Below are 26,517 nucleotides of genomic sequence, written 5' to 3'. Positions count from 1 at the left end.
AATAAATAAATAAACGAGCATATATCATATTCATATATCAGTAACTTGTTCAAATATTATATGTTTTCATTTACCAGATAAAAAAGAAATAAAAGTACCAAAGAAAATAAAGCATCAAAGCAGAAAAAGTCCATCAAAAAGGAAAACTCCTGAAAAACAACTACAAGATTCAAATTCTGATTTTGAAAGTAGTCATCCATCGAAGAAGGCAAAAAAAAAAGTCACCAATCAAAAAAGACAAAAAAACCAATGATAAAAGAATTTTACTCAATGAAAAAACATATGTTCACCAGAGGCATTACTATCGATAATCCTTGGGATGAGCAAAGAACAAAAAGAATCTTTAAGATCTATGGGTTTTGGAGCTTTGTTAAAAATGAAAATCACAGATATACCACTGAAGTTGGGATTTTATGTTCTTCAAAAATTTGATTCTGAGAGAATGGTGATAGATATTGAAGGAAAGGAACTGAAAGTATAACACACGTGTTTCCAGGCTAGGCATTATCCTTGATGTAATAGTCTAGTTTAACCCTTGTAACTCTTTTTGAAGTATTAATGATGAAATATTTGAGTATTATGTGAATTATGTGTTTATTTTCTTAATTATTATGATTTCATGAATTAAGAATAAAATAAGCGTCAAAATTAAAGTATGAGATAAGCATGATATCTTTGCATAAAGATGTAGTGGTCGAAACAAGTATTCCGAAGATATAAAGAATGCCGAAATCCGAGTTATAACGAAGAAGTTATGATCTGTCGAAGTTTCGCGACAGAACCGACAACGCTGAATGACGTAAAAAGTGAAATTTACGTTAGAGCAATATTTAGCCTTAGTGATCTAAATGAACGTCGTGGAGTTCGTTAAACCGAGAGCGTGCATAAAAAGAACAGCCAAATCTGACTTCGTATGAGGAAGTTATGATTTTTTGAAGTTTCGACTTAGCAGTATGCAGCCAGAATACTCGATTTGAGATCGAGCGGTTTTTAGTCGAAACAATCTAAACGAGAATTGAAGATCTCGTTAATTGTAGTGAAACGATGAAAAGATAGGCGAAAACGGACGTCGGATGAAGAAGTTATGATTTTATAACGGAGTTTTCCTGTCCCGTCCTACTAAAAATAAATAATAAAAATAAAGTCAAAATTAGCCGACGGAGTCTAAACGAAAGTTATAGAGCGTAGTCTCACCTACACGTGGATATAAAGAACGTCGTAAACGGATTTCGTATGAGAAATATATGAATTTTTGAAATTTATTAAATATTTTCGATATTTAATTTAAATATAAATTATCCGATATTATCCAGGGGGAGTCAGCGAGCTGATCCTCATTACGCCCAGCGTAATTTCAGATTACGCCCGGCCCCTATAAAAGGATGTCGAGGGCAACTGAGTTCTTTGCTCATTTCTTCCCTTTTTCTCGCGTTTTTGCATCGTTTTTTGTGCAAAAATTATCCCGAAGCCCCGGTATCATTCCCGAGCCCCGAAGCAAGTCCCGAGGTCCCGAAGATCCCGAGAAGTAAGATTCCCGAGCCGAAGCTCTGCCCGCGAAGAGTCCGGTTTTTGTGAAGATCTTTCAGATCTGCCGAAAAATACTACTTCTATAAGCCGTAGTGCGGTCCGATCATCTTTTGATCAAGTGAGTGTGTGGTTACTTTCTTCTAACGCATAATTATGAAGTATTTTATATAAAATACGTGTTATGTGTATATTTTGTTGTTATATGTGTGAATGCATATTCACTTTCTTCTATCTCATAGATCTAATTTATTCTCTATGAAATACGTGTTATGTGTGTGTGCCTCATCTGTTATGTGGAATATGTATTGATTGAACATGTTATACATGTTTTAAATTATGTATAAAAATGTATATTTTTATCTACTAATATGTTGGGTAGAACATGGGTAGATAGTTGGTGTGCAACGAACAGATGAGAGGCCTCGATATTGTTTTGATTCAGTCATCTAGCGGAGTTTAGATGACGACCACAGGCTTTTCTAGACAGTCCTGTGGAACGCTAGCAGGTTCGCCACCTATAGGTGTTAATGAACTTGGGTGTTCATTCGCTATACTCCATACCCCTCATGGTTGCCTTATTTGACTTATATTGTTGAGGAACCCCCGAAGCATGTGTTGTCGCCCCGATGAAATATTCTTAGACTAGGTCCCTTATGTTAGTTGTCTTAGGGATGTAAAGTGAGAATAACGGGAATGGGTAATTGGGTTATTGTTGGTTGGTGGAATTAAATATAATTATTTATTGTGGGTTGAAAACCCTATATGCTCACCAGGCTCCCAAGCCTGACCCACTCAGTTTCTTTGTATTACAGGTAGTGGCGCCAGAGCATGTCACACCCCAAAACCACGAACGGCGGAAACGTTCAGGGGTGGAGGACGTCATGTACAGTATCACAACAGTGTAATATAATAAACAAGCAACAACATCATCCATTGCATTATAAGTAAAGTTTAATACATGTGTGTTCTTTCATTGTAATAAGACACCAAAAATATACAATCAAAATAAAAGACGAGACTTGTCTGCTCCGACTTCTCAAAACCTGGCCTCCGTACATGTCTACTGATGACCTGAGAATACAAGTTATTTTGAAAGCGAGTATCAGCTTTAAGCTGGTGAATTCATAAGTATATAAGTGCCATTGCCTTGTTTGTGAAAATCTGTTATGAAAGCCATGTAAACCTTTAAATGAAAATGTTGAGGTAAGTATGAAATCCCTAGAAAAACCCTTATTTTCTATAAGTATGAAATGTAGTCTTCTACCAAGACCCGAATGTTCTGTAGGTATGAAGTGTAGTCTTCTACCAAGACCCGAATCTTTTGTAAGTATGAAGTGTAGTTTTTGTATTGACTAGTACTAAAAGTGCTTAGTCTAACTCATCGTTTATGTGAAAGGTATCACAAAATAAAGTAATAGGAAATACGTAATAAAGTAAATGTTAGCCGGAGGTACTGGTGCTAACATGTACTTATATAACCTAATGAACATCCGAAGATTGTCCCATTGTCCTCTGTAGCAGCAGCAGGGCGAGGGAAGGGTTAGTCCCCGTAAAGGTACTCCTAGTATAAGTAATAACCGTAGGCATCCGTAGATGTTCATCACCCACTGTTGCTAACAGATGGGTTTCAGAATGGTTAGTCCCGTACGTATATCCCGAGGTACTGTGGGATAGAGGCCCATCTAGGTATCCCGAGGTACTGTGGGATAGGGTCCTGTCTTAGATATCCCGATGTACTGTGGGATAGGCAGGAAGATTTACACAGAAGGTACTAATAAATCATCCTCGCAATTTGAGATACAAATATTCACTATAAACAAGTATACACAGGTAAAGGTATCTACGTAAAGGTACTCTTGTAATGTGTTCATGTATCATGTAAGCATATGTAAAGTTACTCATGTATCAGGTAAGGTTCTAGTAAGAACTCATGAATGAAATGACTCTTGTGTGATTCCTTGTAATAGAAGTAATGTTTGATATCTTCAAATTATCCCTATGATAATCTACTGTAATATAACTGGATGATCATGTAGGTTTGTACACTCTTACTACTCAAGAGTGTGGGAACTAAATGAAAGATGTACGCTATAACATCAATACATATATAAGAATATAAGTGTATATGCATAGTTTAGTTCAAGAATGAAAAATGTTTTTTTGTAAGACATCTATGGGTTTTGAACAATAATTAACAATGACTTGATGTCATTTTAATAAACATTTCAAAGGTAAAACATTTGGTAGCAATGTGTTTTTAAGATGTAAAACCATTTCATGCATCACATTTTGTAGCATGTGAAATATGTTAAATGACAAACACAGTTATAAAATACATATCAATGATTAAATAACATGTTTGTTTCTACTTGTATTCCCCCCCTAAAAGAGTATAGAAAGCATTTAAAAATGTATTTAAAGAGTGTTTGTAGGGGTATGAACTCACTTGAAAGTTTGAAGATAGCGAGATGGAAAACCGGGCAGAGTTTCGTCTCGGGAAACGGATTTTTCTCGGGATTCTCGGGAATCTCGGGAGTAAAATCGACCTTCGGGACTTGAGCAAAAAGACCAGGGCTTCGGGTTTGAACGGGCACGGAAAACGAGGCAAAACGCAAGAGAAATGAGAAGAAATGAGCAATTTTTCCGGAAACCCTCGCATTCTATTTATAGGGGTCTGAGAAGCCTCGGTACGCGGGGCGTACGCTCGTACGCGGGGCGTACGCTCGTACGCAGCGCGTACGCGTACGTCATGCATGACCGAGTCCTCGACTGCCTCGGCTTCGGATGGGACGGATCGGGTCGGATGGGACGGGTCGGACGGGCGGGTCGGTAGCTTCGCTTAGGGGCGATGTGGACGGACCGAGACCAAGGCCTTCGGGTACGCGGGGCGTACGAGGTTACGCAACGCGTAACTCGGATGAGAACGCTGACTCTTCCTTCGGATATTACCGGATTTTTGATTTAAATATATATAAATTATTTAATAAACTTCAAAAAATCATATCTCCTTCATACGAACTCCGTTTTCGATGGTCTTTATATCCACGCGAAGGTGAGACTACGCTCTACAACTTTAGTTTAGACTCCGTTGGCAAATTCCGAAATTATTTTTATTATTTAATTATAAAATGACGTGATTAAGGAATTTCTTTAAAAATTCATAACTTCTTTATCTGACGTCGGTTTTTGCCAGACTTTTCACCGCTGAAATACCATTGTCGAGACCTTCGATTCTCGTTTAGGTCATTCCGGCCAAAAGTCGCTCGATCTCCGATTCGAGTTTTTAGCTGTCTGTTGCTAAACCGAACTTGGAAAAATCTTAACTTCAATATACGAAGTCGGATTTGGGCGTTCTTTTTACGTAAGATCCCGGTTTAATGACATTTAAACATAGAGGGAATTAAAATAGAACTTTTTGGACAGTTTATTATCAAAGTTAATTTTATTAACTCAAAAGTGGTTACAATACTTGACTTTTAGGTCATTACAAAGAGTTGAAATATCGGGTTGTCACAAAGCATAAGTTGGATGACTTTTCAAGTTATTTTTGGATTATAGACCTGTTGTTGTAAATAACTGTTGTAAGGTCTGTATTGAAATGTTTATGCTTTTGATCTGTTTATCGGAACATGACATCCCGAGTATTGTAATATAATGAAAAATACATTTCTTTAAGAAATGCATTGGTAAATCTTATTTTATCATTTTTTGTTTTGGGAACGAATTCCGCAACTCTTTCAAATCAAAAGGATTTACTCTGAAATTATTTTAAAAGAATAAATGAAAATTGGTCTTTTCTGGCCGAGATTTTGGGGATGTCATAGTTGGTATCAGAGCATTAGTTTAAGCGAACTAGGAATTTGTAGAATTTCTAGACTTAAACTTAGAATGCTAAGTGAAATTTTGAGATGTGTGTCTGTTATATTTTAGACACGAGCACTAGTTTATTTTAGGAAAATTGCCTAAAATGCTTTTATGTGCTAAATGTTATATGTTTGCCATATATGATATTATTTGTTCGGATCTATGGTCTGTTGCCGGCCGGATCTGGAAACCTTATGTGTGTAGGATTCTAAGTGTACGTCTACGATATTAGAACTAGCATGTAAACGTTTCGGAGTGATAAGGATGATTTGAATATCTATCGTGAATGAGGATCTAATTTCACCTTATTCGGTGTATAGATCAAAAATGGTGAGAACAAGAAATGGAGTTGGAAATGCTGATGAAAACATGAATCAACCACCAGTGATTGAGCAAATACCTGTCGTAGCAGCAGCACCTGAGCCGATAATAATGGATGGTGTACAAATGATGATTCAAACAATGTTGGATCGTCAAATGGAGGAGACTAGGCGGTTGCTTCAATAGAATCGTGAAGAACTGTCAATTCAAGTAGAAGAGCCTGATTTAAATGAAGGGCACTCGGAAGGAGGAAACTTCTGTGGATCTATTGGTCAAGCCAACCCACCGATAGTTAGGCAAAACAACCATGACGGAAGGAATGATGGAATGGGATGCAAGTACAAGGACTTTTAACTTGCAAACCATCGACCTTCACTGGAAAGGAGGACCCGATGGGAGTGATGGATTGGATCTCCGAAATAGAGTTAGCCTTCATGACTTGTGGCTGCAGAGGCAAGTTCCAGACTACCTATGCAGTGTGTCAGTTTCGAGGTGGAGCCGTTTGTTGGTGGAACACTCTAGGGAAGACTTTAAGCGCTAATGAGCCACTACAGTTGACCTGTGCAGAGTTCTTGGTGCAGTTCAAGCACAAGTTCTGCTCGGCTCAAAATCTGTTGGAGTTGGAGAACAAGTTTCTGACGTTGACAAAAGGCAGCATGTCAGTCGACGATTACACAAACGCCTTCACCGATAAGATGGAGTTTGCCTTGCGTATCGTCCCAGACGAGCTGACAAAGGTGGACCGATATATGAAGGGACTCCCATGGGAGTATGAGGTGCCAGTACGTCAGGCACATACTCTAGAGGCAGCTATATGGGCTGCCAAGTCTGTTGAGAACATGATTAAGGGGAGAACCACCAACAAGGTTGATGTTGGTGAGAAGAGAAAGTTTGAGGGAACATCTGGTTCCGGTAAGAAAAGCAAATTTTCGAAATCTGATTCGAAAAAGTTTGGTGGAGGAAAAAGGAGGAGAAGCGAAGTGGTGTGATAAGTGCAAGAAGAAGCACTTTGGGAAATGTAGTGAGGATGTAACCTGCTACAAGTGCGGAAAAATTGGGCATTTTGCCAATGACTGTCCGAACAACAAAAGGATGTGTTTTGGTTGTAATGAAGAGGGGCACATTTTGATAGACTGTCCGAAGAAGAAGGAGGCGGCTAAGCCCAACATTCCACCAAAGCCGAAGGTGAGAGCCTTCCAGATGACACTTGAAGCTGCGAAAGATGAAGCTGATGTCGCTTCAGGTACCTTTCTCATAAACGAATTACCTGCTCAAATTTTGTTTGATTCTGGAGCCAACTACTCCTTTATTTCGCATGAGTTTGGTAGAAAACTAGTTTTGCCTGTTGATATACTAGATAATGCTTTATTAGTCGAAGTTGCTAGTGGCAAGTTTGTACCTGTTAGCCATCGTATGAAAAACATCTTAATCGACCTTAATGGGAATAAGTTTCACAAGGAATTATTGCCTATCAAATTTAATGGTTTCGACATCGTGTTGGGAATAGATTGGCTTCGCGCCAATGATGCCGAAATATTGTGCAAGAAGAAGATAGTAAAATTAAACCCGCTAGGGAAAGATTCGTTTATGGTGTATGGGGACAAACGCAGAGTAAATTCTGGAATCATTTCTCTAATGAAAGCCAGAAAGTGTTTGACCAAGGGATGTACATCATATTTAGCATTCGTGATCGATGCTAAGAAGGAAAAGAAGGTGATGCAAAGTATTCCAGTGGTGTGTGATTATCCGGAGGTATTTCCCGAAGATCTTTCTGGATTACTGCCTGATCGACAAGTGGAATTCCGTATTGACTTGTTACCAGGAACCACGCCAATTGCAAAAGCACCTTACCGATTAGCACCGACGGAAATGAAGGAGCTGATGATGCAACTTCAGAAGCTATTGGACAAAGGTTTCATTAGACCTAGTTCATCACCCTGGGGAGCTCCGGTGTTATTCGTAAAGAAGAAAGATGGAAGTATGAGAATGTGCATTGATTACAGAGAGCTGAACAAGGAAACAATAAAGAATAGATATCCGTTGCCGAGGATTGATGACCTGTTCGATCAACTTCAAGGTTCAAGTTATTTCTCGAAGATCGATCTAAGTTCAGGATATCATCAGCTAAAAGTAAGAGAGCAAGATATCGAGAAGACTGCATTCAGAACTAGATATGGACACTACGAGTTCTTGGTTATGTCATTTGGACTAACCAATTCTCCGGCAGCATTCATGGATTTAATGAATAGGGTTTGTAATCCGTTCCTTGATAAATCCATGATAGTGTTCATAGACGACATTCTGATTTATTTGAAAAGCCAAGAGGAGCATGGCAGACACTTGCGAGAAGTGTTAGAAGTCTTGAAGAAGGAGAAGTTGTATGCAAAGTTCTCCAAATGTGATTTTTGGATTCGAGAAGTCCAATTCTTGGGTCACGTGGTCAACCAGGAAGGGATAATGGTCGATCCAGCAAAGATTGAGGCTGTAATGAAGTGGGAACAACCAAAAAGTCCCACGGAGATCCGAAGCTTTTTAGGATTAGCTGGATATTACCGAAGGTTTATCCAAGGCTTTTCTTCGATCGCTAGTCCATTAACAGCTTTGACCCACAAGGGAGCTAATTATGCTTGGAGTGATAAGCATAAAGAAGCATTCAAGAAGCTAAAGAAGAAGCTATGCGAGGCACCGATTTTATCTCTACCCGATGGAGTTGAAGACTTCGATGTTTATAGCGACGCGTCTGGAGTTGGATTGGGTTGTGTTTTGACCCAAAGAGATAAGGTGATCGTGTATGCATCTCGACAGTTGAAGGAGCATGAAAATAATTACCCGACTCGTGATTTGGAGTTGGCAGCGGTAGTTTTTGCTCTGAAAATATGGAGGCATTACCTCTATGGCACGGAGTGTAAAATTTTCACTGATCATAAGAGTCTCCAATATCTCTTTAATCAGAAAGAGTTAAATACGAGGCAACGACGCTGGTTAGAGTTACCCAAGGACTACGATTGTGAGATACTTTACCACCCTGGTAAAGCTAATGTTGTTGCTGATGCTCTTAGTCGGAAAGTCAATGTTGAGAGGAAAAGGCCAAGAGCGTTGAGAATAGAAGTTGTCTCGACAAATGTGGAGAGTATAAAGAAAGCTCAAGAGGAAGCTTCTGAGAAGAATGACCGAAAGGAAGAACGTTTGGGCAAAACCTTGGTGTTCGGTATAAACAGTCATGGACTGAAGGTGTTCCAAGATCGGATTTGGATACCTAAGACAGGAGGAGTCAGAGATCTTCTGATGGAAGAAGCTCACAAGACCATGTACTCGATTCATCCTGGTAACACTAAAATGTATAGGGACCTGAAACCCTACTACTAGTGGCCGACGATGAAGCTTGATGTTGCAAAGTATGTGGCCGAGTGTGTGACTTGTGCGAGAGTGAAGACACAACATCAGAAACCATATGGGAGTTTAGAACCTTTACATGTGCCTATGGGTAAATGGGAAGACATTGCGATGGATTTTGTCACTAAACTACCCAGAACAAAGAATGGCCACGACATGATTTGGGTGGTCGTTGATCGATTCACTAAGAGTGCACATTTCATAGCAGCCAATGAGAAATGATCTATGGAAAAGCTTGCGAATTCTTACGTGAAGGAAATTGTGAGGCTTCACGGTGTTCCGTTAACGATTGTATTGGATCGTGATAGTCGTTTCACCTCAAGGTTTTGGAAAAGTCTACAAGAGGAATTGGGTACCAAGTTGTGTTTAAGTACAACTTACCATCCGCAGACTGATAGTCAGAGTGAAAGAACAATACAAACACTTGAAGATATGCTGAGAGCATGTACCCTGGAATTCCTAGGTAACTAGGATGAACATTTACCTTTGGTAGAATTTTCCTACAATAATAGTTTCCACTCGAGCATAAATATGGCACCTTATCAAGCTTTGTACGGACAGAAGTGTCGTACGACGTCTTGTTGGCTTGAGGCTGGGGAAAAGCAATTTATGGGACCCGAGATGGTCCATCAGACTGCTGAGAAGTTGAAAGTGATCAGGGAAAGAATGTTAGCAGCTCAAGATCGTCAAAAGAGCTATGCTGACAAGAAGCGAAGGCCGATGATCTTCGAAGTTGGAGATTCGGTTTTGCTTAAAGTCTCGCCATGGAAGGGACTTATAAGATTTGGTAAAAGGGGAAAGTTGAGTCCAAGGTTTATTGGACCGTTTAAAGTTCTTCAGAGGATTGGGAACCAAGCTTACAAGCTAGAACTACCAGAAGAACTGAATGGAATTCACAACACTTTTCATGTGTGTTATTTGAGGAAGTTCACGGGAGAAGTTCCTAATATAATTCCAATTTCTGAATTGAGAATTGATGAAAACAAGAGGTTAATCGAAGAACCAGACGCAGTTGTTGACCGAAAGACTAAGAAGCTTCGACGCAAGATGGTCGAATTAGTGCTTGTCCGCTGGAAACATACGAATGGGCCAAATCTCACATGGGAAACGGAGAGTGACATGTTGAGTCATTATCCGCATTTGTTTGTTGATGTGTGATTCCGAGGACAGAATCATCCTAAGGGGGAGAGAATTGTAACGTCCGCGTTTCCAGGCTAGGCATTATCCTTGATGTAATAGTCTAGGTTAACCCTTGTAACTCTTTTTGAAGTATTAATGATGAAATATTTGAGTATTATGTGAATTATGTGTTTATTTTCTTAATTATTATGATTTCATGAATTAAGAATAAAATAAGCGTCAAAATTAAAGTATGAGATAAGCCTGATATCTTTGCATAAAGATGTAGTGGTCGAAACAAGGATTCTGAAGATATAAAAAATGCCGAAATCCGAGTTATAACGAAGAAGTTATGACTTGTCGAAGTTTCGCGACAGAACCGACAACGCTGAATGACGTAAAAAGTGAAATTTACGTTAGAGCAATATTTAGCCTTAGTGATCTAAATGAAAGTCGTGGAGTTCGTTAAACCGAGAGAGTGCATAAAAAGAACAGCCAAATCTGACTTCGTATGAGGAAGTTATGATTTTTTGAAGTTTCGACTTAGCAGTATGCAGCCAGAATACTCGATTTGAGATCGAGCGGTTTTTAGCCGAAACAATCTAAACGAGAATTGAAGATCTCGTTAATTGTAGTGAAACGATGAAAAGATAGGCGAAAACGGACGTCGGATGAAGAAGTTATGATTTTATAACGGAGTTTTCCTGTCCCGTCCTACTAAAAATAAATAATAAAAATAAAGTCAAAATTAGCCGACGGAGTCTAAACGAAAGTTGTAGAGCGTAGTCTCACCTACACGTGGATATAAAGAACGTCGTAAACGGATTTCGTATGAGAAATATATGAATTTTTGAAGTTTATTAAATATTTTCGATATTTAATTTAAATATAAATTATCCGATATTATCCAGAGGGGGAGTCAGCGAGCTGATCCTCATTACGCCCAGCGTAATTCGAAGTTCCAGCCCCTATAAAAGGATGTCGAGGGCAGCCGAGTTCTTTGCTCATTTCTTCCCCTTTTCTCGCGTTTTTGCATCGTTTTTTGTGTAAAAATTATCCCGAAGCCCCGGTATCATTCCCGAGCCCCGAAGCAAGTCCCGAGGTCCCGAAGATCCCGAGAAGTAAGATTCCCGAGCCGAAGCTCTGCCCGCGAAGAGTCCGGTTTTTGTGAAGATCTTTCAGATCTGCCGAAAAATACTACTTCTATAAGCCGTAGTGCGGTCCGATCATCTTCTGATCAAGTGAGTGTGTGGTTACTTTCTTCTAACGCATAATTATGAAGTATTTTATATAAAATACGTGTTATGTATATATTTTGTTGTTATATGTGTGAATGTATATTCACTTTCTTCTATCTTATAGATCTGATTTATTCTCTATGAAATACGTGTTATGTGTGTGTGCCTCATCTGTTATGTGGAATATGTATTGATTGAACATGCTATACATGTTTTAAATTATGTATACAAATGTATATTTTTATCTACTAATATGTTGGGTAGAACATGGGTAGATAGTTGGTGTGCAATGAACAGATGAGAGGCCTCAATATTGTTTTGATTCAGTTATCTAGCGGAGTTTAAATGACGACCACAAGCTTTTCTAGACAGTCATGTGGAACGCTAGCAGGTTCGCCACCTGTAGGTGTTAATGAACTTGGGTGTTCATTCGCTATACTCCATCCCCTCATGGTTGCCTTATTTGACTTATATTGCTGAGGAACCCCCGAAGCATGTGTTGTCGCCCCGATGAAATATTCTTAGACTAGGTCCCTTATGTTAGTTGTCTTAGGGATGTAAAGTGAGAATAACGGGAATGGGTAATTGGGTTATTGTTGGTTGGTGGAATTAAATATAATTATTTATTGTGGGTTGAAAACCATATATGCTCACCAGGCTCCCAAGGCTGACCCACTCAGTTTCTTTGTATTACAGGTAGTGACGCCAGAGCATAAGTTGGATGACTTGTCAAGTTATTTTTCGGATTATAGACCTGTTGTTGTAAATAACTGTTGTAAGGTCTGTATTGAAATGTTTATACTTTTGGTCTGTTTATCGGAACATGACATCCCGAGTATTGTAATATAATGAAAAATACATTTCTTTAAGAAATGCTTTGGTAAATCTTATTTTATCATATTTTGTTTTGGGAACGAATTCCGTAACTCTTTCAAATCAAAAGGATTTACTCTGAAATTATTTTAAAAGCATAAATGAAAATCGGTCTTTTCTGGCCGAGATTTTGGGGATGTCACAGAAAGTAACAGCAGAGTCTGTTCATGACATTTTGGGCATACTGATTGGTGGAACCAAACTTACACAACTGGATCAATGGCCTAAGGATGATACAAGTTATGATGAATGGAAGCAACAATTTAAAAAAGATTCAATCATCCAACTGAGTGCAATCAAAAATGTTATTGTTTCTACCACACAAGTTGATTTCAATTTCAAATTGAACTTCTTAGTTCTTTTTGTCAACACATTTTGCGAGTCAACATCAATGGGAAGATGCAACCTGTTTCCCTTGAGTTATATTTCAAGAAGAACATATATCAGCAACATAGAATGGTGCAGCTATGTTTTGGACTGTCTTGTCAGAACAAAAAACTCATACATACCATACTCAGATACCGGCTTCTTTGTTGGACCTTCAACTTTCTTGGTAGTAAGTTATTTTAATGTTTATACTCAATTTTTAATAATATTGATTATTCATAAACTAATAGCAAATATGCATATATGAATAAGAAAAATATATTTGTTAACAAATAATGCTTTACATTACTTATTCATATATGAATAAGTCATTACTTATTCATATATGAATAAGTAAAAAATAATATCACTTCTTCATAATTGAATATCAATTAGTTATCATTCATGTGCAGTTGTTCTATGATGATAACATCCACTCAGAAGCTTTGACAGTAACACGTAAACGTCCAAAAGTTTGTTATTGGAGTTCATGGACGATTAGATCTCGAGAGGCATTTGAACAAGAAAAAGGTAAATTTGGACTTGGAGAAATAAATGAAGAATTTGTTGATGAACAAGATGAAGGAGATACAGATCTCGAAGACAATGATTATGATAAAGATGAAGATCATTATGTTGAGGTAATTAGTTTGAACATGTTAATAATATATGATTACATTAAATTATTATATTAAATTCTAATCATATACTTCTTTTTTTTACATAGGCATATGAATCAAAAATGATTAATAGTTTTGAGAGGATGAAGGAAAAGTTGAATTCAAAGCTTAATGATGCGATGACAAAGTTCCCTGAAAAGGAAAGTTTTAGAATTTTCAAAGAAAAGATGATAAATATGATTGTTAAAGAAAAAACTGAAAGCACAACACTTTTTAATTTTCCAATTAATGAAACTGGAGTTGAAGGAATCAATTTGACACCAATAATGGGTCAAAAAACAAATGATCAAATAGAAAATGAAGATAAAGAGGGAAATGGTGAAGAAGACAGTGATAATGGTGCAAGTCAACCAGAAGTAGATTATTTGCTTGATTCAAATGAAGCAGATAATGAAGGAATAAAGAATGATGCAGATAAGAATAAAAAAAGGTGAAATTGGAGTAAAAGAGAAAGATGGAAAGAGGAATGAAAATCTTAATGATGAAGATGAAAAAGATGATCATGATGAGGAAACAAATAATCATGAAGAGACTATTCAACAAACTGAAAATGAAAATTTGTTGGATAAAGTTGTTGACAACATTGTGGAAAATGTCCTTGGAATTGGAATTTCAAGTTTACATAGTCAAGAAGATGAAATCTGGAATCACCTTGAAATGAAAACTATTTTCGATAATATTTATATAGGTAAATTTTGTCTTACTTTTATTTTAAATATATATATATAAAAATATCAATACACAATAACAATTTTGTTTGTTAAATTTTGACCAGGGTCACCAATGAGTACAGGTAAAACTAATACTCTTCTAGAAAAGGAAAAAATCAGAAGGTGTACATGAACAAGGAGCAAAAGTTGAAAAAACAAAGAGAGATGATACATGTAAATGAATGATTTAAAATATATTACAATATTTATATTGATTTTTTTAATAACATTGTTTATTCATAAGTGAATAATACATTATATAAATGAATAAAAAAAATAAAAAATATTCATATATAATGTATATGTTTCAGGCAAGGAAAACTCTGAAGATATAAATGAAGGAGGAACAGAAGCTAAGAACACGAAAGATGGAGGTGAAGAAAAACATACAGAAACTAAGAAAGGAAATGCAGAAGATAAAGGTAAATAGTTGAATCAACTTAATAAATTAGTATAATAAGTTTTATTATTCACAAATAAATAACACAATATAAAAAAGAATTTAATATTTCTTATTCATAAATAATGATATGCATTACTTATTCATAAATGAATACATTACTTATTCACATATGAATTACTTAATCACAGTTCTTTATCTTTCAGGAAAGAAAAAGTCAAAAAATGAAAACAAGAAAGGAGAAAAAGCTGACAAGACAAAAGGAAATAAAGGAGGTGACAATTTGGATAAACATTTCAAAATATAAACTCAAATATTATAATTAACTAACAACTATTTATATGACAAATCTCCTGGCATGCAGATACTCGTCCAAGCTTTAGTCTAGGTCTCAGTCAAGATTCAGATCAAACTTCAAGTAAAAAATCTAATGAATCTTCACCAAAAAAACCACTTACAAAGAAACAAATCAAAGACGACCATCAGAAGGTTGTTATCAGATTAGCAAAGAAAAATGTTCTTAATCTAAATCCAATCTCTGTATAAATTCCTACTGAAGTAGGACCATCAAAGCATGATCTGGATCAACCAAGAGAGAAGAAGCTTGCTGATGCTTTCAAATCATCTTTCAAATGCAGAATAACAGACACAAAACCCAAACTGACACGTCAGGAGAGTATTGTCTATGAATGATTGTTCAACTTACAAGGCTATACATCGTAAGTAACTATTTTATATACATTCATATATGATTATTATATAGATAATAATCTATGACATTTTGATTATATATTTGCAGAGATGTGGTTGTCAAGAAACAATATGGTCAGATAAACAGAAAGAGCAATTATGGAAAGTCTATATGCAAACATAGAGATTTTTGGATAAGTTTTAGACAATTGGTCTGATTTACTTAACCACCAAGAACTGGAAAGGGATTTTGGAAATTCACCATAGAGACTTTTCTTGAAAGTTGGACTTTCTGTAAGTTTATGTTCTAAACTTAATTCTTTCCTTATTCATAAATGAATACACCAATATGATGTATTCATTTATGAATATTATATTTTTTTACAACTGAAATTCACTTATGATTATACAAATATGATGTATTCTTTAACATAATTATATATATATATATATATATATATATATATATATATATATATATATATATATATATATATATATATATATTCAACTAAAATTAACATATGATTATATTGGTTACAAACTGCTTATCTAACTTCAACATTGTCTGATGAAAGAAAGTATGAAAAATTCAAGGAGAACTTTCATGAGAGTACCAATGGGTACAAAAAAATCTTGAAAATAAAAGATATTGACATGGTATGTTAATTAAAGTTGTTCTTTTATATATATTTTATCAATAAAATACTTACCATTATATACATAAAAACAGGTATTCTTTCTAGTTGTTAGAAGTGCTCACATTTTTGTGATTGTCTTCAACTTAAAGAAACCGTCAATTGAAATTTTAGACAATAGTGCAGTTGAGGGGGATTATGAAGGAAAATACTGAGTAATATTGAAACCTTTGGTATGTACCCAATTCACAACAACATAAAAGAACCAATTTATTACATATCTAACTTTTATTTTATTTAATGATCAGAAAAATTTCTTTGTGAGATACTTTAAAGAAATAAACCATCCAAGAGCAAATGCAATCTCAAAAGAAAGTATCAAACCCCAACGACATGAAATGTCATGGAGAACAGTAAAAAAAATGTTGATTGTGGGGTCTTTGCAATGAGACATAAGGAGACCTATATGGGACAACCACTCCCAAAGTGGAAACCAGGTCTTCATAAAGAAAGTGCAGTTCAGTAAACTACTTTAGAGAAGCTCAGGCAAAGATATGCACATATAATGCTAACTTCTGAAATTAACATGTTGAAGGCTAAGGTGTTGGATCTTGCTGAAAACTATCAAAAAATTGAATTCAAAGTGCATACTGATCATGCATACAAGGCTATGCAAACAATTCAAAAAAGGTTAAAAGAATATTGATGATTGCTTGTGAAAATGAAAGAATGTTGAAGTGTGATGCTATAGAATAGTTTGTGTTGCAGATGAATGGATTTGAAGTACTGTAAGATGATTCTGCAAAACAACTTTTAAATGGTTTGTTAAGTGTTATTGAACATCGTTTTAATATTTGTGAAATGCTTATGAACAACTTTTATTATCTTGTGTTGAATGATTATGTAATAGAAACAACTTCACTTATTTCTGTCAGTTTTTTATATTTACAGATTTTCAAAGTTTGTTTATGTTTATTCATAAATAAATACGAATATGATATATTCATTTATGATTAAATTAGGAGTAATATGTCAGCATAACAAAGTTCATATATGAATATAACAAATTTCACATATGAATATAACTAACTTATTAGTAGAAACAAGTTTTCTTATTTATGTTATTTTTTTATATTCAAATATTTTCAAACTTTATTTTTATTTATTCATAAATAAATACGAGTATGATATATTCATTTATGAATAAGTTCAAATTAATATGTTAGTATAACAAAGTTCAGATATTAACATAAAAAAGTTCAGATTTGAATATACTTATTTATTAGTATAACAAATGTCACATATTTGTATTCATTTATGAATAATTTACAACATCAATATAACTTATTTTATAGTAATTTAAAAACAAATATCAACATATCAATTTACCATATCATTATAAATATGTATTATTCATACATGAATATTATTGTTTATTGTTTTTATCTGCATATATTCATAATGAATAAAACCAAAAAACATTAAAAAAAAAAACTAAAAAAATCCCTAACTGTCTTTTGCTGATTTATCAGCTCCAACTCTTTCTGGACAAGTACGTAAATTGTGTGGAACTCGTTTTCCACATCCTGAACAGATTCTATGTTCCTTTTTAGAATTTTCATATGCTACTTCACCTGCACTTGGAATTCTTTTCTTGATTCCAGAACCTTTATTGCTTTGAACTTCAGGAACATGAATATTAATCTTTTCTAGAATAGGAATAGTAACATCCAAAAGCTTGCATACAACTTCACCATCTGTCTTGCTTTTCAATCTAGGAGAAATATAATCACTCTCAAATTCCTTCAACAACATTTGTTGCTTCTCAGCAAACAAAGCCAATCTCTTTTTGTCATCTCTTACAATATCCAAACATGATTCAAAACTATAATAATATGAATCATTGACTAGCTTTACATTCTCACAATCACCTGAATCGGCTTGAACAGAACTAAAACGATAATTTCTTGATATCACATCCTTTCTCCATCTCTTCAAAATGTACCTTTCAGGAATTTCTTTAACACCACATCTCATCATTATTGTAAAAGCATGTCTGCATAAAACACCCATATGCTTAAAATGTTCACAACGTCAATTTATTTCTTTTTCTTTAGCTTTTATTTCAACCTGATACAAAAACAAAATTTACACATTTACATTCATATAAGAATACTCATATCAACACTCATATATTCATATATTCAAATAATATTCATATATTCATATATGAATATTCTCATATTCATATATGAATATTATTACATTTTTCATAAAAAACTAGTAGAATTACCTTAAATTCATTTTTAAATTCACTTTTAGTGTTGTTGTGCTGCACAATGTAAACTTCCCAACCATCTTCAATACCAACATATGAGTATGTACAGAAAAAACATGCTTTATATATTTCTTTTTGCACCTCAAAAAATAATGTACTTGCATAAACCTTTGATGCTTGCAGTTTTATTTCTCGAGGTGTTTGCATTTTATATGATGCTTTCTTTGATGCCTTATCAAGATCTCGCTGAGTATTCCTTTGCTTTTGAATGACAGTGTCGTAATTCATCATGAAACTCAAAAGTAAGTTCCCACTTTCTTAGTATGTATTAATGAATGAATTCATACTCTCTGACCTCGATGTACTCTTCATCAAACCACACATCGGAATATCACTAAAATATCCAGGTATCCATGAATCACGTATTGTATACATGTATTTAAACCATCTTGTGTCTTCAAGATTGAATTCCTTCATAAGCAAACCCCACTTCACCTCAAAAACATCAGGTTTCATAACATCAGGTTTCATATTAATGTCCCAAACAAGCTTTGAAAACCTTTTTCTAAAGCCTGTGTTAGTAAATAAATCATCTGATATCTGTATTTAAACAAAAATATTCATAAATGAATAAATAATAATAAGTAAAATAACAATCAATATTCATAAATGAATATACTAATAAGTAATATATTTGAAATATATTAAAATAATACCTTTTTTTCAACTTTTTCATTATATGCCACATACATAATCGGTGCTTTGAATTACGAAACACATTCTCAACAGCTTGTTTTATTGCAGCATCTTGATCGGTTAAAACAAGTGTTGGTTCTTTCCCATGAGTTTTAAGAAATGCTTTAAGCAACCAAGATTAAGACTCAATGCTTTCATTGCTTAGCAACCCAGATCCAACAGTAACCGATTTTTTATGATGGTCAATAGCAGTAAACGGAACAAAAACCATTCGATACTTAACAAACAAAAAAAATGTTCATTAAAGTCATTTTTTGATGTATTAATAATTGAATATAAAAATATTCATATATGAATAAACTATAAACAAAAATAGATAAAATAAATTACTTATTTGTTCGGAAAGTCGCATCAAACGAGATAACATCACCAAATTCAGCATAATATGCCTTCTCCATTTAATCAGCCCAAAACATACAGTCCAAAACATCATCTTGACAATTAAACTCAAATGAGTAATTTGGATAATGAGCTCGACGGTCATTCATTGTGTTTACTATTATCTGGGCATCTTTATAACCATTAACCCTGTTGATATCTCTCCTTAAATTTTTATAGTCAACTACTTTTGGCTTTACAAACTCATACCCACCTCTCAAACTTGCCCTCAACTTATGAGTCATAGTTGGACCTATTTTTGATGTGGAAGCACGCACAATAAACTCTTTTTCTGAATATGACATTTGTCTCGCTTTTTTTAAATCGCTTCTCTTCTCAAGTGGATGGTTATGAAGTTCATCAAACTGAAAAACTTTATAATCTGGAGTTCCATACATAGATTCAAATATAATCTTTGCTTGACAACCAATAGCTCTTGAATTTGAATTTCGTTTCCTCCTAACACCACTTGTACCTAATGTGTCAGAAGATATCTTTTTCTGTTTACCACCACGATTACATATAACATGTTTCTTCTTTATAATCTTGTTATCAAACCTTGACTGTGTGCTCAGTCTAACATCAAAACCACCAATTTCAGCATACTCAGAATACATTTTGATAGTCAACTTTAATGATTTGAAGATTAAACCTTAAATGGAATAAGTTGAACAGGTACATCTGGCTTATAGACATGTTCTCCAATTATATCATCACAATATTGTGCATCATGTACTGAACTTGAAGATTCACCATCTAAAATAATAATGCATGAATAAAACAGTAACATATATGAATACATCAAACTCATATAAATAAAACAAAAATTATTCATATATGAATAAAAACATTCATATATGAATACATAAAATTCATGAGGATTCAAAATATATAAAATAAAACATAACTCATTCATATATGAATAAAACGAAAAAAATAAAAAATTCGAAATTACAATTATCACACGATTATTCATATATGAATAAGACAAAAATTTATTCATATTAACATATTCATATGTAAATAAATGATAATCATCAAAATTAAAAACAACAAAATAATTCAATAACTAATACCTTCAAAAAATGAGTTCTCAACATCTTCTTCTTCACTCTCACTCATAGAAGAATACAAATCACCATCAATAACTCTAGAATTCGACATAATACACCAAATGATCTATATAAATAAACAAAAACAATCCTAATATCGAATATAACGAATACATCTCACAAAAAAGTCGTAAAGATGACAACCTGGTTAATTACGAATATATCTCACCTCAACGTACAAAATATCTGAAAGAAACTCAAATCATATATGATCAGATGATGTAATTAAGCAATCTCTCTCGGTATAGAGCATAAAAACTACAACGATATATCCGATTAAAAATTAAATCAGCTCCGATTCAAAATAAATATCTCAAACTACTTAACAAAAATCCGATGAAATAACTCCAATACATATTCGAAACTTAATAATCTTGATAATGAACTCCGATTAAACAACATCAAAACGAAGATAATAAGCGTAATTCCAAACAAATTATAAAAAACAATAATCTTGATAATGAACTTTGATCTATCCGATTCAAACGATATACATACCTGATTAAATCGGCGGAAACTGAATACGAAGTAGAAAACTGAAACACAAATGCGAAACTTCACGATTAATGGAATGAATACGTATAATTGCTTACGAGTTATATGAAGAAAATAATATTGATAATGAATTCCTCATATCCGATTCAAACGAGATAAACATATCATCAAATTGGAAACTGATAACAATGAACAGTTAAGTTCTATGTAAAAAAGTTGCTAATTTACAAAGATACCCTTAATAAAAATGGACACGCGAATTTTTTTAATTTGAACATGTTAGATAAATGATTGGCTGAGAATGATTTCCCCATTCTTAACCTTTTTTTTTTCTTAATTGAACCTACCTCTCTCTCTCTCTCTCTCTCTCTCTCTCTCTCTATATATATATATATATATATATATATATATATATATATATATATATATATATATATATATTTCAAAATCATTAGAGTTTTATATTAAAAATATTAGTGTAAAAAATTACTATTTCATAGTCAATATCAATAATTTAACTTTTTTCAATCTATAATTACCGAATTTTAACTATAGATTTATTCTACACAACAAACTACTGATCCGATGATGACTTTAATTTTGATGAAGACTACGACAACAATTTTTAACTTATCGATATATTTATGGCAAGTTTGTCAAATTAATTAGACACAATTGGGTCATATGTTTTGCCGGCAAAACTGGGCCACTTTTCCGTTTCGGGCCAAATGATACACGCCACCGAATCTGGGCTATTTCCACATTTTTCGATTGAATTCTGTTGCCTCAATTATATAAGATATATATTTGTACAAATAAATAATTATATATACTTACTAATTCTAAAGGTCCATTTGAAGAGTTCTTGGTTTGATTGGACCAACATCAATTTCATTTTTTCTTATATTTTTTTATCCCACCGCCTCCAAAATTTTCTTATATTTTTTTATCCCACCGCCTCCAAACTTGCTGGCTAGGGTTTAAGAGAATGAGCTTATGTGATGCCCTCTGTTTTCCACCGCTTCCGCTTATATACGTGTCCGCCTTCTGTTATCCAAAGCGATATGTGTCCCATGCTTCCACCGCTCCATCTCTTTCTTCTTTCCGAACCTTCCACCACCACTCCAAGTAAGTTTCAAGGATGTCCAACCGGTATGCCCTGCTCCTCTCTTTTTAAATCCATCACAGGTTCCTCTTCACCTTTCTTCTTATTATTTTTTTGGCAGATTTGGTTATTAACTGTGGTTTTTCGTTGGTTTAAGGGGGTATGCCGGGGGTCAAATTAGGGTCCATGAATTGTAGATTTATGAAATTGTGATGATGAGAAGATGTCGACCGGTGATGATTCAGAAGATTTTTCAGCATTGTCTAAAAGATTGATCGGCGGATTAGGCCTGATCGGCGATTAGGCCTTGCAATTGAGTTTCGTCCGATTCTCCACCTCCCAAAAACTTCTCTCGCTGAATGTCTGCTTCCGAGGTTTGATTTTGTTGCTTTCTTGCTTATTTTTTGATACATTGATATGCCACCAGCTGAAAGGTTCCAGCTCTGTACATCGTGCTTTTGTTAATTTGACAGAGGAGGAACGCCATAAACAGCAAATCCATTCCATCAGATATATCGATTAATGACACGTCTTTTGACCACAGGTTGTAAAATGGTTTTTTTTTTTTTTTTTTTTTTTTTTTTTTTTTTTTTATGATCAGGAGAGGGAAGCTTCTTTGAATGGAACTTTATCTGATATTAATCAATGGGTTGATGGATTCACAGGTTTAACTCTTATAAGAACCATAACCCAAATATATGATAAGATTATTGTATTAATTTGTGAAACTTTTGCATTGTTTCTCAGATGATACTCCTGCATCTGGACCTGCTTAAGAGGGTCTGGATCAATCTTCAGAGGGTTGGCTATATAATTGTCTAATAAATGATACAGAGATGCATTTATGTGTTGGTGGTTTGTATGTTTTTTTATAAACCTCATTAATTAATAACCAAAAAGATTTGTCTAATTTTAACAAGTTCATAACAGGAATCCATCTAACAAAGATAGTAAGGTTAAAAAGCCATTGAATTTGTTGATAAGTTAATTTGATTTTTATTTAATTAGTAAATACAGACACACCTACTTCAATCTGGTAAGGTTAAAAAGCCATTGAATTTGTTGATCTGTTACATATGTTGACCGTAGGAAATTCTTGCTACAGTTTTTTTAACAATGGCAAATTTATGATTAACAGAGCTAATGTATTGGGAGAAAAACGGAGGCGGTGTTTGCAACTTATGATCCTGCTCATGGAATATAGGCTAAAGATTTTTTACAAATATATAATGTGTCGGTAGAATTTGATACTTGAACACAGAAGGTAAATTTTCATCGGACTTTCCTCAATTATAAATGATTTTTGCATCCCTTCAGTTGTGATTCCGGTTTAAATGTCTGGTATTTTAACTGTGATTCCTTTAACTGTGATGATGTTTGTACTTTATATCTTTTACTGACTAATAAATGAATCTTGATCATATTTATCCATTTTTTTAACTTTTCAGGCACATTGCATTTCAACATGCGGCCATAATGTGGAGAATGCGGAGGACGGTGGTATCATATTTGTATGGATTCATGAACCAGTTTATGAGGTCTGTTATGAAATTATCCAATTCCCCTTTTTACTTCAATTGCCATTTTAGGCTGTTGATTGATCTACCTAAAATTATTTTTTTTGATATTATCCTAATTCAGTTTGATTTAGCTTATTTCATCATGAACTTGTCAAAAGAGGAACACCAATTGAACAAGAAACCATTGATTGATCGCAATTAGGGCTTTCACATTGATCGTATATTGCATTTATTGTTTCTTCAATATCTTGAAATTATGATTAGAAGTTATAATAAATGAATTTTGTTAGTGATTTGTATATTTATCAATTGCTGACAAGTTTACTATGTCGTTTCAGGAAAGAAATGGGAATGGCACACCTGAAAGACAACCTATGACTCCACATTCCCTAACAAAAATGGGTTCTAGGTTAGTTAAATTATGCAGATGAAGTGATTTCTCGAGTTCCATTTTCATCTAAAATCTGTTCATTTTAATGAGAGTTTTCTTTTGTTTCTACAGAGAGCGTACAACATGCTGTCAAGGAAATCATAAATTATCCAAATAAAGAATCTTGAAACTGGTCGTACAACATGTTAACTAATATAGTAATATTATTTTTTTAATGATGTTTATTCTGATTTTCTTGCATGATTTTTAGTTTTTATTTTAATTTATAAGTCCAAATGAAATAAATAGTAAAATATAGGGTTTAGGTCATTTTTGGTCACTTAACTTTTGGTTTTTTTCTCATTTGGTCACTTAACTATTTTTAAGTTTTAAAAGGTCATCAAACTTTTGATTTTGTACTCATTTAGTCACTTAACTTTTGATTTGGTCACATTTAGTCACCCAACTTTTAGAATTGTGCTCATCTAGTCACCTAACTTTTAAAATATTGTTCATTTAGTCATTAAACTTTTAAAAAAATTTAAAAGTTTAGTGACTAAATAAACACAATTTTAAAAGTTTGGTGACTAATTGTGACCAAAACAAAAGTTAAGTGACTTAATGAGCACAAAGCCAAAAGTTTGATGACCTTTTAAAACTTAAAAAGAGTTAAGTGACCAAATGAGCACAAAATCAAAAGTTAAGTGATCAAAAATAACCTAAACCCTAAAATATAACATCCTGTTTTTTTCAGTTTATTTCTTAATAAGCTACTGTCCTTGGAAAAAACTACTAATTATAGCATTGTACTGTTTTTTTTCTTATTAAGACATTGTACTTTAATAAATTTACCTAATTTTAGCAATAAATATAAATTTCAATTTGCATAACATTCCTATATTTGAATATATTTTTTCAAAGTACAAAACTGTAACAAGAAAAATTTAAAGTAGGATGCTATAGCAAACAAGTTTATAAAAGTACAAAACTGACTCTAATTTTTATCAAAATTTCAAGTCTTTCCCGTTAGGTCTAGGTGCAAACGCCTCCCATAATTCAATTATGGTGAGTCGTTATCTCTTATAGTAGATATGTATTTTTTACAAAATTCAACATTCTAAACTTTGTGTTTCACCACACAGGATACACCAAAACTCATCGACTTAAAGCACGAATCACTAGACATGGAATCTGAAATGAGTCAATAGTATAACCATGTCTCCAAGGGTATAGATGTCAAAGAGCAAGACTACACCAACAGAAAGTGTCACCAAAACTTTACATTATATACATTGATGAGAAATGAGGGTCTATTTTTTTTTATGTGAAATTCAAGTTTGTATTTAGTTGAAAAAGAAATGGTTTTTCCGTTTGTGTTTTTTGTTTATTTCTTTTTCTATTATTGCTATCTTCATTTTGACCCTAGACAGGTTTTTCTAGCGGATCCAATCCCGCAAAGCGGGACTCATCCCTAGTTAAATCTAAATCTTGAGCGCCTTTATGCACTTGCAAACGTAAAATCAAATTGAATAAACTAATTATTTATTTATTTATTATTATTTTATAATTTTTTATGGAGTCTATCATTAAACGCACTCCGCCTTGTTTATTATATTATTATCATAATTTAATTTTTTTAATTTTAATATTGTTATAATAATATTATATATTATCATTTATACAAAGCAATATATACTTACCAGGTTTCAACCCGTGGAAATAATAGTTGAGAAAAAAAACATTATCGATAATTCCAAATCATAATGACTAATCAAAAATTTGCAAAAAAGATTATTAATTGACAAAAACCATCAATTTATTGGACAAAACATCCTAGAATATGGAAAAACCATATAATTAATATATAAACTGCATTTTCTTACTTACACATTAATGATAAACTGTTTCTTCCGTTAAATCCAAGGATTATAGAAACATACTTTCACTATACTAAATGCAAGAAAAACCATCAAATCATAAATTTGAAAGAAGGAAAGAGGTGCATATGTATTGTAATTCACCAATAAAAGTAAAATGAAAATAATAATAATAATAATAATAATAAATAACTGCACTTGATAAAAAATACTTTATTCATTTATTTTTGCATTGTACTTTCATGTATTCATATTACAACATTATATTTTACAAATCTACCAAATTATAGCAACATTTTCCAAATCCAAAGTAGTTTTCATGTGTATAATGGGGTATATTTTTCAAATTATAAAAAAATTGAAAGTACACTGCTAAGATTAGATTATAAACAAAGTTATATCTATGAACCACATAAAGGAAGAATATTGAATTTTACAAATAAACGAAGAAGAAGAGTACGTATAATACTAATGGAAAAAACCAGAAGAAAAAAGAGAGTACTTGACCAATTATATCTCAATTACAATAAAACCATATAAAACTAAAATAAAATAATGAAATATATATATATATATATATATATATATATATATATATATATATATATATATATATATATATATATATATACTCTATGAAACTTACAATGATCTTGGTAATTTCTTGGATCATAAAGATGGTCATACAAATGTTGGTTGATGCATATGGTATAGTATTTTATGATTTAAAGGAAGATTTTTATCAATAACAAAGTCTAGATATCCACCTATCTCGTTCAATCTTGCATCTAACCCTTCAAAGTTGCC

General features: G+C 33.4%; 1 protein-coding gene across 1 annotated transcript; it reads right to left on the bottom strand.

Moving 5' to 3' along the window:
• Positions 1 to 17,325: 17,325 nt before the first annotated feature.
• On the bottom strand, positions 17,326 to 17,859 carry LOC128133596 (uncharacterized). The gene has a single exon (XM_052771096.1). It carries the CDS (start codon positions 17,857 to 17,859, stop codon positions 17,326 to 17,328), a length of 534 nt encoding a protein of 177 aa, XP_052627056.1.
• Positions 17,860 to 26,517: the final 8,658 nt, after the last annotated feature.

The sequence above is a fragment of the Lactuca sativa genome, chromosome 4 (assembly GCF_002870075.4).
Source record: "Lactuca sativa cultivar Salinas chromosome 4, Lsat_Salinas_v11, whole genome shotgun sequence".
Lineage (NCBI taxonomy): Eukaryota > Viridiplantae > Streptophyta > Magnoliopsida > Asterales > Asteraceae > Lactuca > Lactuca sativa.
Note: the sequence above shows the minus strand (reverse complement) of the source record. Positions and strands in the feature narration are given on the sequence as shown.